This window comes from Mesoplodon mirus, assembly GCF_964341445.2.
Source record: "Mesoplodon mirus genome assembly, chromosome: 9".
Taxonomy (NCBI): Eukaryota; Metazoa; Chordata; class Mammalia; order Artiodactyla; family Ziphiidae; genus Mesoplodon; species Mesoplodon mirus.
Window position 1 is genome coordinate 9,810,362 of NC_138985.1, and position 13,380 is coordinate 9,823,741.

Below are 13,380 nucleotides of genomic sequence, written 5' to 3' on the forward strand. Positions count from 1 at the left end.
GAGAAGGAAACAGACCTCATTTTATGGTAGGAGAAGTGGCAGGCACACACAGGAATGGGTGAGCTGCCAAAAGCCACTTTGGGGAACAGCTATTACACACCTCTCCTTCATAACCCACAGTCTCACTTCATTGCTTTCATGCCACCCAACAAATATCAAGTCTTTTGTCAAGGAAAGCACTGTATTATTTCCTTGACAAAAGTATTTCCTCATTTATTAGAGATTTAACATGTTTAAAACTGTGATCGTATTTTTACAGTGAACGGGTTTTGTGTGTAACCCATGAAACTGTATGAATTTGGAGCAGTCTACCATGAACACTATTTTCCCATAGGCCTTATTATTTTTATTATAAAACATTTCCATAACAAGGTGCTTTTAAGGAAGCCAAAACCTTAGAAAAAAGATTCAAGGACTATTCTATGTATTTTTTTTTTTATTCATGGGTTATCTCCCCTCTAATGGTTACAGACAGGTTTGCTTTTTTTTTTTTAAACATCTAAAATATCCTTTGTGAGTGGTCTTCCCTTAGTTTTCTTTCTCAATATAGCAAAAGGTAGGTTAATTATGTTGATATTTTCAAAGAACCAACTTTAGGTTTAGGTTATTTTTTCTGCTGTTTTTCTAGTCTCTATTTTATTTATAGGAACCAAACATCCAACCTTCAAAATATATGATGCAAATACTGACAGAATTGAAGAGAGAAACGGCCCTGCAATAACAGTGGAAGACTTTAGGACCCTACTTTCAACAGGGAATAGAACAACCACACAAAGATCAGCAAGGAAGTAGAGGACATAAACAACGATTTGCCCTCACATTTACAGGACACTCAAACCAACAGGATACCCAGGCGGAACACACAGTTTTCTCAGGTGCACATAGAACATTCTCTAGGCTATATCGTAGGTGACAAAGCAAGTCTCAGTAAATTTAAAAGGACTGAAAGCATGTAAAATATATTAATACTTTCTGAACACAATGGAATGAAACTAGAAATCAGTAGACTGGAATAAAATTAAAAACTGATATATGAAAATTAAACATCACACCCCTAAATAACCATTGGGTTAAAGAAGAAATAACATGGGAAATTAGAAATTATCTTGAGACAAATGAAAACAAAAACATAAGTAATGGGGTTCAGCAAAAGGAGTGCTAAGAGGAAAACTCATAGGTATAAATGCTTGTAGTAAAGAAGAATGATCTCAAATCAACCACCTAAATTTACACCTTAAAAAAACTAGAAAAAGAACAAACGAAACCCAAAGCTAGCAGAAAAAAGAAAATAATAAAGATTAGGTCAGAAATACACAAAACAGAGAATAGAAAAACAACAGGGAAAATCAATGAAAGCAAGAGTTGGTTCTTGAAAAGATCAACAAAATTGACAAACATTTAGCTAGATTGACTCAGAGAAAAAGAAAGAAGGCTCAAGTAACTAAAATCACAAATGAAAGAAGGGACATTACAACTGATTTTTGCTGGAGGAGGTCATTGAGAGGACGTGACCACCCACTGACCCATGAGCTGTACTCAGGCAATCAGAGGCTCCTCACCCCCTCCTCTGTCCTTGAAATGAATGTATGTTCTGCCCACTGTTCCCACAGGAGGAGCTGTTTCAGGAACACAGCCTTGAGAGAGTAACGTTTCGTTGAGACCATCTGAACAGTATATGTGACTGAACCCTATTAAGTCCTCTACATAAACTTGAAGATTCTGGAGGGTGGGTGCGGAGATCTACTCAACTTAAGGCACCTAAGACAAGCATAAGTAAGTTTCCTCGGTAATTAAACCTGCCACCTACCCATCTGGAGAGTCTGCCTCTTTCTCCTTGCCCTGTGAGTACAGGGGCCAGTTTTGGATTTCACCTGGGGAACTCCTGAGGTTTTGAACCAACAATTTTACAGAAATAAAAAGGATTATAAGAAAGTACTATGAACAGTTGTACACCAAACGATTATATAACCTACATGAAATGGACAAATTCCTAAAAACACATAACCTACCAAGACTGAATCATGAAGAAACAGAAAATATGAACAGACCTATAACTAATAAGGAGATTGAATCAGTAATCAAAACTCCCAACGAAGAAAAGCTCCAGATCAGATGGCTTCACTGGTAAATTCTACAAAATATTTAAAAAAGAATTAACACTAATCCATTTCAAGCTCTTCCAAAAAAATTGAAGAGAACACTTCCAAATTCATTCCATAAGGCCAACTGATACCAAAGCCAGACAAAGACACTCCAAGAAGAAATGGACCAATATCCTGATGAATACTGATGCGAAAGTCCTCAAATACCAGAAAACAGAATTTAACACACATTTGAAAGGATTATACACCATGACCAAGTGGGGTTTATTCCTTGAATGTAAGGAATTGTAATTGTGCATTAATACATTGTGTGGCAATGTAAAATGGATTAGCCACTATGGAAAACAATAGCTGGCTCCTCAAAACATTAAACACAGAATTACTATTGAGCAATTCCACCTTTTGGTATATACTCCAAAGAACAGAAAGTGGGATCTTGAAGAGATATCTGTACACCCACGTTCATAGCGGCATTATTCACGATAGCCAAAAGGTGAAGCAACCGAAGTGTCCATTGTTGGATGAAAGGATAAACAAAACGTGGTATATACATAAAATGGAAGATTATTCAGCCTTAAAAAGGAAGGAATTCTGACATATGCTACAGCAAGAACACTGTTGTCCATGAGGACACTATGCTAAGTGAAACGAGCCAGTCACAAAAAGACAAATAGTGTATGATTTTGCTCATATGAGGTAGCTAAAGTAGTCAAATTCATAGAGAAAGAAAGTAAAATGATTGCTAGGGGTGGAGAGGAGGGAGGGAAAGGTAGTTAGTATCTGATGGATATAGAATTTCAGTTTGGTAAGATGGAAGGAGTTATGGAGATGGACAGTGGTGATGGCTGCACACCAATGTGCTTAACACCAATGAACTACACACTTAAAAATGGTTAAGATGGTTGTTACTGAGGGTGTGTACACTAAAATTCATATGTTGTAGCTCCTACCCCAATATGATGGTATTTGGAGGTAATTAGGTTCAGATGAGGCTCCCATGACAGGATGAAACTAGGAACAAAAAACAACTGACCACAGTTAAATGTCTAGATAAGGTTGAAATAGGACAAAAAATCAGCAATATAATCTTTCAGGATCTTGTTTGGATATTTATGAAAGTCCACTGAAAAGCATAATGGTGTGTGATATAATTAATTCTGAGAAGATATCCTTCTTTATCAGAATGTAGGAGAAATTATGTGTATTTAGGTTTGCTAAAAACTGAAAGTATTTATTATTTATAATTAATGATTATTTCCAGAATCACTGAAAGCATAGGCCAAATTATATTGAAATCAGTCCCTGAACTCCAAGTACTGTTCTTTAAAACTGTTAATAGCTCATAACAGCTACTACTAATTAAATGCTTTACCAGGTTCCACGAATTTTGCTAAGTATTTTACCCATCTTAATTCATTCAATTTCTACAATTTTATAAGAGAATTTATGTATGAAGGAACTGAAAATTCTGGACTTTAACTTTAAAACATGACTTTGTTTAACTTTACAACATCTAACAGATGTTATTGGTTCATTCCTTTGTCAGATATTTTTACATGAATAACAGTAAGTAGCCCTCACTATTATAAATTATAACTAGTATCTGAACTTTACAAATAAGGATACACAGGCATAGAGATTAGCAATGAGTCCTGGGTCATGGTGCAAGTAAATTTCCTGCCAGGAATAGAGTACAGACAGTCTCACTCTAGAGCCTATTTTCTCCATTCTGCTGTACTGATCTAGGCAGTGAAATAGAGGCTAGATGAGCTCTATATTTGGTTCTGAACTGTTGGTGAAATGTCTGTTATCCCTATTTCAGTCGTAAGTTAGCTTCTTCGCCTCTAATTTGTTGGAATGCTTTGACAGTTCACTCTTAGGAAAACTTACGAAAACAAATCAATATTGTTCTTAAAAATTACACTAGGTTTGGATTTTCTGCTTACAAGCAAAGTGTCATACTTGTCTAATATAGGACTACAATGAAAAATGATTTCGATTCCTTTAAAGAAGAGTTCTTGATAACGACTATTAGTGTACATTGAAACATTAACAAAAGATTGAGCTCAAGCTCCTTTCTGGACAGATCAGAAAATTGGTCACTAGTTCAGAATCAGTGAAAACTGTACTATGGCTGTAAGACTGGCCTGAACTCATCAATGGTTGCTTCAATGTGAATTGCATTTGCTTCTCAGTAATACCTTATTTCCCTAGATGGTATTTCAAATGGATTATAAAATAATTATTTCTTAAAATAGGTTATTGAACCTCATTTATATATTTACATGAACATTCCAAACTAAGGAATTTCCCTAAGCCTACCCACTGAGGCCACAACTAGAGTGCACATTAAAAGCATAGTTCTTATCCCATGCTTCTCTCTCATCAAATTGCTCTTTTCTTGTTCAAGAGTGTGTATCTGGAGAGTGTGGCTTGGGACCATTATTTTGTGGGGCTTTGCATTTCTACTACCTTTGCCCTGATTCGTACTCTCTTCCTGGTCCCAAGTGCCTATGGCCTCTCTTCATGGAGGAGTGGCAGGAACCATGAGCTTCCACTGCTCCAAAAAAGAATGATGTCACTGTTCCTCCACACAGCCTCCCTAGGCCTCTGGTCTGTGGCTGGGCACTGAAGAGGAGTGGTGAAGAGGGCGCAGCCTCTTAAGGCTAGAGCAAGCTCAGCATCTCTTGATACAGCACTTGGTCTTTGCCTTTCCCACATGCTCAAACATGTTAATCTCTTTTCACTCCCTGCCTACCAGGCACATTCCATACAGGAACACTGCCCGTGGCTTTCTTCTGGAAGTTTCTCACCACTTCTGGGCCAGGCTTGTGACACGCTCTGGGAGTTCTTACAGAGAAACCAAAAGGTGCAGCAGTCAGTGAGTGCTCATCAAATTCTGCCTCTAGGAATGTGGTGGAGTTATTAATGCAGGGGTTGCCTCTCTTCAGCTCCTGTTCTTACAAGACCCCCAAATTTACTTTCAACTACCTTCGCATTGCATTTCAGCTCCTGTAACCTAACTCTTTGATAATCATCAGCAAATTAATTTTTTCAAAGGACAGAGACAGATAGGGAGGCATGATACACAATTATCAAAGTTAAATATTAATTCCTTTGTGGCAAAATTAGGTTATCTGTGTGTTTAGAATAAATTATCTGATATATACTTTGTGTTGGCCACATACTGATGAATGTGTTTTTTTGAAAACCAACTATTTTTTTACAAACAGGGTTATAAAAGGCTTATCATTCTTATTACTTTTTCCTTACAATCCATAATTTAAAAATAAGAATTCCTTATTTGGTCTTTTACAACTTTATGTCAAATGAGCTGCTAGATACTGAATCTTAGATCCATGCTCTTCTCTCTCATTTGAGAGTTTAAAAATTACAAAGCCCATGTCACTTCATTTACCTCCAAGTCTTGCTCGGATGGAAATGTCTGGTACTGCCCTGGAATTCCATCTCCTGTCTTGTTTTAGTTCTTCTAGTAACACTTTTTTCCTTTTTAATGTCGTCTGAAGTCCTGTGTCTGGCCTGGGAACTCGATGTTGAGGTTTCACATCACTGAAATCTACCAAGCTTGGTATGGTTCTGCCAATGCCAGGCTTTAAGTCAGCATCACCACCAGGACTCACAAACCCTGAACAGGTGTCACCTAAGGGTACATCATCCCGAAGTGGAAATAATGGATAATCTGGCCCATACAGTGGGGGATAAGGATAGTGTAAATGATAGTCTGGCAGGACTGAAGGGGGATAAGGGTGAAATTTAAGAAAAGTCGGGTTGCATTTCTTTTCAATTCTGCCACAGTCATGTCTGTCCTCAACTCCTTTCACAAAAGGCATGTTCAGTTTTCGTGAGAGCGCATGATAGTGTGGGTAATCTATATTCTCAACAGCCTTTGTTCTTGAAAGGAAGGATCCTTCAGAGATACTTATCTTTCCAGGTGTGTGCTGTGAACCCATATCTACGGCCTTTCTCTTTAAAATTGTGGGTGACTGTACATTAATTGCTTCTGAAGTCTCCTTTCTCTTTAACTATAAAACTCTTATATTTCTAACCACTGAGGATTGGTTAACCTAACATAGTTATTGATTTGGCTTTCTCAATGTCAATAGAGTAGAGTTTTTTCTTTTAAAAAAATTTTAAGGTAAATATTTTTCCTCCATCAAAGGAAGTAAGGGACCAGAACAGAAAAAACCAAAATGAAACAGAGCCCATGTTGCTTGGCAACAGCTAGAACTCTAACACATTGGACCATTTATTATATACATCATAATTTAATTCTTAGGAAAAACAAAAACAGACTTGTCAGTAAAAATCTCCATGACAGTTTCCTCAGCAATGCTCAGGAAAATTGTGCTCATTTGCAATTTTTTAATTTTTCCATAAGTTGTTACTTTATGGGTAAATGAGATTCAGTAAAGGGTATAAATAAAACAGTTAATGAAGAGGCAATATATTTTTAAAGCATATCTCTGATATACTTTAAGTATTTACCTGATAGATATAAAAAAGTACAAAACACACTGCCTATATAAATTGTAAATTTAAATGCAGTGCAAAAAATGAACATGTATCACATTACACTTAAATCAATGTATCTAATTTTTAAGGATAGTAACTTGCAATTTATAGTCAAAGTACAGGTTCATCTTTTACGTGCCCTACATTATCCTTACTTACCTTTTTGCTACCATGATGGCAGAGTAAGAGCAATGAAGTTCTTAAACTCATTTTGGAAACTACAGTAAGTAGCAGCTATCAGCTCAATGCAAAAAAAAACCATCATCAATACACTGTTCATTTAAAAGCTCATTTCAAGTAGGTAACTTGGTCTTGCACGAAAACTGCTATCAAAGGAATTCCAGACAGTAGAATTTGGGCACAAAAGCTAACACCATCCCTACTGGAGTAAAAAGTGCAAATACTAATGACAGACCCACTTTCTTTTTGGTTTTCAGCAATCAGCTTTCCATCTTTAGAATCACACCATACATTAACTAAGATCTCCAATATTACTTCTTATTCTCAGGTTGAATATTAGGAATTTACACAGCAGACCAAGGCAGGAGGGACTGCTGAATTACAGAAAGCAGAGATTTCCAGATTTAGCATGGTCTGAACAGTCCTCTCTGCCCTTTATTCTCTACAAGTCCACAGTCCAAAGTTCATTTGGTAAAAATCATGTTGTGCAGGTTGACTTGTTTATAAAAATTAAAAGGAATTTTAGCAGAATATATATCCAGACAAATATAGTGATTTATTGGGCACTATTCAGGAAAATTTGTTTACTAGGTGTGCTCAAAGGAAGTGCAAGACCTTGACCAAAATGCTGGCTGGATCTAAATCATGCAGGTCTCTTTACTAAGACATGCCTGAACAGGCTGTACTCAATTCAGGACTTTATACAGATTAGAAAGGATTTCTAAAGAAGTAAATCTACTCAGTAGAATAAACTGTACTGGATACATTTTACCAATTAGCACATGCATAAAGATAGCCAGAAAACTCAAGAAATAAGCAGAAATTTCAATTTCCTTTGTTAATAAGAACCAAGGACTTCTTTGGATATTTACATAATCCTGGACATTTGGATATGTCCAGGAAGACATTTGGATATGTCTTCATCCTGGTCCTGGTCCAAAATAAACTCTCCTTCCTTTCTGCTAGATGTTTTCTGTTCTTTTCTTTTTTTAAAAAAATAACTTATGGTTATTTGAATGCTTACTTTATACCAGGAACTATCCCAGGAGTTGAGGTTAACATGGTGGCAAAACAGACACGATTCTAGCTGTGAAGACATAGTTGGTAAAGCAGGCCAGCTGAAAGACAGCAAGGGGCGATGCTCTGTGGCACAAACAAGCTACATCTGAAGGCATCGATGTTCGAGATACGCCACCGAAGAAGCGGGGCGGTGGACTCAGGTGGGTGCTCAGGCTGTCCGTTCGAAAACCCTCGTGTGGAGAGAAGGACACCCAGAGATGGCTTTCAGACCACCTGGACCACTCATTTCTTCCGATTACACAGGGTTATTGGGCATTCTGTCTTCTGTTGCTTAAACTTCATTCTCCTATGTACTTGTACCAACTGGATAAGATTTACTTGTATCGTAGCTCCCTTCACGTGAAGTGAATCCTTCCCACCGCAGAAACGCAGAGGATTCTAACACGTTCTGGCTATAAACGCCCACGTAGGCGGATGGGTGGTTTAATGCATCTTCCTGAACTCAGGTGATAAAAGACCATCTTTCGGGCTGAGCGCTGCATGCGGTCCATTCCATCGAAGGCTGTTGCCTCGTTCTTCCGGCCCAGCCTCTTCCTGGGGCTCAGGGCCCACTTCCATTCCCGGTGGCTGGACCTTGCATCCATCGCCCAGGTGCGTCCCATAAATCCGTAGGTAGTCAGCAGCCGACGTCGGGAGAGGCAGGCAGCCCTCTCGGGCTGGACCAGCCCTCACTCCCGTGACCCTCGCCCTGTGGTCCAGAGTCGGCCTCAACGCTCAGACTCGGCCAGCCCGTCCCTCGGCCCGCGACTCTTCTGCGGCTCCACAACTTTCCACAGGTCGCCTATGCTTTCCGGGTTGCCTGAGCGACGGCGGAGTCCTGATGGCGGGCGACTTCGCGCCCCCCAGGCCTCCACGACCCGTCCAGCCCCGCCCCCGCCCTGCCGGAAGTGGTGGCCCTTTTCCGGCCCCCCTTCCGGTCCGCTGGCGGGCGGGTGGGCGCGAGCTGCCTAACGACCTTCTACGCTGAGTGTCTGCCGGCGGCGGCGGCGGCGGCGGCGGCGGGTGGATGGAGGCCTCGGCCCCCGGCCGGGCGCGGCGGGGCTGGCTGCGGTCCCGGGCCGCGGGCTCCCCGCTCTCCCGGGCCGCGGTGGTCCTGGTGTTCTCCGCGCTGGTGCTGCGGGCTCCCGCGTCAGGTGAGGCGACGGAGGGCGGCTCCGGACCGCGGCTCCCGGAGGTTTTTGTGTGTCACGGGCGTCCGCTGCTGGGAAAGCCTCTATCACTGGTCCCGCTCTTGAATTTAATAGGAGGACTGGGCACACTGATGTCGTCTAGACGGGCGAGGTCATTCAAACACCCACAGCTCAAGGCTTGAGATTAAATTGGCTGTTAACAAGCCCCTTATCAGCCCCCGGGTCCTTTGCCAGCTTTCCACGACGTACGGGGCTCAGGATTTCAGTGTATTTTGAAATGAGTAGACATCCCGCCGCTTTCTCATTTCCCGTGGTCCTGGAGCTCCATCTATTGGTTTTAGCTATAAAGTACAGGAACGACTGGGAACTTAAAGTTTTGATACTCCGCTGCCGCCTTTTGTTTCCTCCTTTTGATTCAGAGATCCGAAGTACTTTCTCATGCTTTCAAAATAGAGTTAAGATACCGAAGGGAGTGCTTAATTAAACGGGCGTCATTTAACTAGAAAGGTTTTGGCTGCGTTCAAGTTTTAGACTTTTTAGAAATAAAGTATCTCCCAGAATTGAATCATAGAAAGCACAAACGAGGCTTGTTTAAAATACAATTTGTGCAGAAAAGGGGCAATGAAAAAAGAAGCCCTCCAAGAATATGAATGAGGAAGGGCTGCGGAGGTAGACAGGGGATAGGAGGAGAATGGAAAGGAATGGGGTGAAGAGACATTACAAAATATGCCAAAGTCCAAAGGTCATTCTAGTTTAAGTAGAGACTAGCCGATAGCCGTTAATTACCCCATGGGGGAAGGATGCTTCTTGACCACGGCCCGTGATCTTATGCTAGGTACGACTCTGTGTGTGTGTGTGTGTTGTCTTTTGATCCAAGAACAAGATCAGGCCTGAGGATATAAGAAGTAGACGAAGAACGCAGTATCTTAATATGTAAGGTATGAATAGTGAAGCAACATTTATGTAGCGTTTTATAGTTTATACAATAGTCCCTTCAGTTCCTACAAAAACTCTAAATCTGGAATTTAGTCTCATTTTGCGGATGAGAAAACGGAAGCTCCTGGAGTTTTAAGTGACTTTCCTAAGACTAGTTAGTGGAGTTGGGATTTAAATCCAGGTTATCTGACTTTGTTTTTTTTGTTTGTTATTTTTTTGGCGGTACGCGGGCCTCTCACTGTCGTGGCCTCTCCCGTTGCGGAGCACAGGCTCCGGACGCGCAGGCTCGGCGGCCATGGCTCACGGGCCCAGCCGCTCCGCGGCATGTGGGATCTTCCCGGACCGGGGCACGAACCCGCGTCCCCTGCATCGGCAGGCGGACTCTCAACCACTGCGCCCCCAGGGAAGCCCCAGGTCATCTGATTTTGAATAGCATACTCTTCTTTGTTCTCTGCCTCCTCTCTTTTAACAACACAGAGGATTTGGGTCTAAGCTTTATTGCGTTTTTTGTGCTGCTCCTGCCCCTTGTCTGTGCACACTCCTGTGTCCATCAACATTGACTTGTTCAGCGAGAACTGAACAACATCAGAATATATCCTATTTAAAAATTATTATTTAATATTTGCTATGTGCAAGGTATAGTGCTTGACGGATGATTTTTTTCTTGATTAAATCTTTTATTTGCTTGCTGGTTTCTGCAGAGTCAAAGCATGGCTTACAGAGGCCTCCCCAGTCTGGCCCTGACTTCCTCTTCGGCTTCCCATCCCTGTGTCCTCCAGGTTTAAGGAACATACTTTTTTCTTCCAGTTTTGTTGGAGTATATGTGACATACAGCACTGTATAATTTTAAGGTGTACAGCATAAGGATTTGATTTACATACATCATGAAGTGATTATCACAATAAGTTGAGGGAATGTCCATCATCTTATATGGGTACAAAATTAAAGAAATAGAAAAAATTATTGTTTCCTGTGTTGAGAACTCTTAGGATTAACTCTTAACAATTCATATGTAACATACAGCAGTGTTAATTGTATTCATCATATGTTTATCATAATAATTTATATTATCATATGGTTTATTACATGCCAAATATGTACTTATCTTAATACTAGAAGTTTGTACGTTTTGACTGCCACCTACTGAAGGGGAGAAGATATTTGCAAAGAATATATCCTGTAAGGGTTAATATCCAAAATATACAAAAAACTCATACAACTCAACATCAAAAAACAACAGTCTAGTTAAAAAATGGGCACAGGGAGATCAGCTCTGTGCTTTGTGACCGCCTGGAGGGGTGGGATGGGGAGAGTGGGAGGGAGGGAGATGCATGAGGGAAGGGATGTGGGAACAGATGTATATGTATGACTGATTCACTTTGTTATAAAGCAGAAACTAATAAAAAAAATGGGCAGAGGATCTGAATAGACCTTTTTCCAAGGGAAGACGTACAGATGGCCAATAGGCACGTGAAAAAGATGCTCAACATCACTAATCATCAGGGAAATGCAAGTCTGAACCACAATGAGATACCATTCTCACACCTGTTAGAATAGCTATTATCAAAAAGGCAACAAATAACAAGTGCTGGAGAGGCTGTGGAGAAAAGGGAACCCTCCTGCACTGTTGGTGGGAATGTAAATTGATGAAGCCACCATGGAGAACAGTATGGAGGGTCCTCAAAAAATTAAAAATAGAGCTACCATATGATCCAACAATATCACTCCTAGGATTTATCTGAAGAAAACAAAAACACTAATTAGAAAAGATATATGCATCCCTGTGTTCATTGTAGCATTATTTACAGTAGCCAAGATATGGGAGCAACCTAAGTGCCCATCAATAGAAGAATGGATAATAAAGATAATAGGTACATGCAGTGGACTCCTACTCAGCCATAAGAAAAGAATGAAATCTTGCCACTGTGACAACATGGATGGACCTAGAGGGTATTATGCTAAGTGAAATAAGAGAAGGACAGATGCCGCATGATTTCACTTATATATGGAATCTAAAAAAACAAACATATCAAAACATAAACAGAGTTATAGATAGAGAACAAGCAGGTGTTTGCCAAACGGGACGGAAGAAGTAGGTGAGGGAGATTAAGCAGTACAAACTTCCAGTTGCAAAATAAATGAGTCACAAGTATGAAATGTACAGTGTGGGGAACATAGTCAATAGCAATGTAATGTCTTTGTATGATGACTTATCATAACTAGACTAACCGTGGTGATCATTTCGAAATGTATAGAAACATCAAAGCACTATGTTGTATAACAGGAACTAACAAAGTGTTGTGGGACAATTTTATTTCAAAAACAAACAAACTCATGGAAAAAGAGATCAGATTTGTGGTTAGCAGAGGTGGGATTGAGGGGAATTGGATGAAGGCAGTCAAAAGATATCGATTCTCCATAAGTTGACATAAACACTGATCCTACTATTGAGCTTATAGTCAAATAAGGAAAATTATATCTGTGCATGAAGAACTGTAATACAATGTAAAGTGAGTGTAGCTGATGATGAACTAAAAAGGTAAGAAATGAGGACAAACAAGGTTTGAGGGAGGAGGGACTTGTGATTTGGGTCTTGAAGGGTGGGGATTTGGACTTATTGAGAGTATTCTAAGTGGATGTAGAAAAAGCTGAAGGTGAGACATAATAGGGAAAGCGGTGGATATGTTAATTTCATTGGAGTGTATGAAGGGAATAGAGCTGGAACAGAGATACCAGATATCAGAGGATATTGAATTATGGCTCCCCTTCAACAAACGTCAAATAGACTGCGATACTATCCTATTCGAATGTCTTGAAATTTGTAATGAGCCAGATTGTTGATTAATTCTGTTCTTTTTGTTTTTGATAGTGGGATATTTGGCTCGATTACCAAGAGGTAGTCACTTGACCCAAGATTCAATGAAAATAGTGGGATCACCAAATTTTCCAGGTATTAATAAATAGATTTTCAGTAATTGTAAGAAAGTAATTGGCATTTGTTTAAATTTGATCAATCTTTTGCAAAAGGCTAGTGTTCCCCAGTTATCCTAGTTTCCTATGGCCCTTTTCCTCTATGGAAATGGATTAAAGGTGTTTCTACAGAGTTAGATTCATATAGTTTAATTCTGTTTGATGTAACTTCTTAAGTGTGCAAAAAATAATTATTTCTAAAAGCTATCTAATTAAAGTTGTCTACAGTGTTTTTGCTTGGTATTGTATAATAATTAAACCTAATATTAAATGTATGCAGTTCTTTTTTTAAAAAACACTTTAAAAACATTAATTAATTAATTAATTAAATTTTGGCTTCGTTGGGTCTTCATTGCTGCACGTGGGCTTTCTCTAGTTGGGGCGAGAAGGGGCTACTCTTTGTTGTGGTGCATGGGCTTCTCATTGTGGTGGCTTCCCTTGGGGAGCAT

General features: G+C 39.9%; 2 protein-coding genes across 2 annotated transcripts in view; one reads left to right on the forward strand and one right to left on the reverse strand.

The window, feature by feature from the left end:
• Positions 1-6,073, reverse strand: part of SPMIP7 (sperm microtubule inner protein 7) — a gene marked incomplete at both ends in the record, with an annotated part of 56,122 nt that extends 50,049 nt beyond the window's left edge. The window contains 1 exon segment of the mRNA XM_082632504.1: positions 5,521-6,073. Within this exon segment, the coding sequence (XP_082488630.1) occupies positions 5,521-6,073 (553 nt within the window).
• Positions 6,074-8,901: 2,828 nt separating this feature from the next.
• Positions 8,902-13,380, forward strand: part of ZPBP (zona pellucida binding protein) — a gene marked incomplete at its 5' end in the record, with an annotated part of 83,534 nt that continues 79,055 nt past the window's right edge. Inside the window, 2 exons of the mRNA XM_082632814.1 lie at positions 8,902-9,028; positions 12,831-12,911. Coding sequence (XP_082488940.1) covers positions 8,902-9,028; positions 12,831-12,911 — 208 coding nt within the window. The remainder of the gene's footprint in view (positions 9,029-12,830; positions 12,912-13,380) is intronic.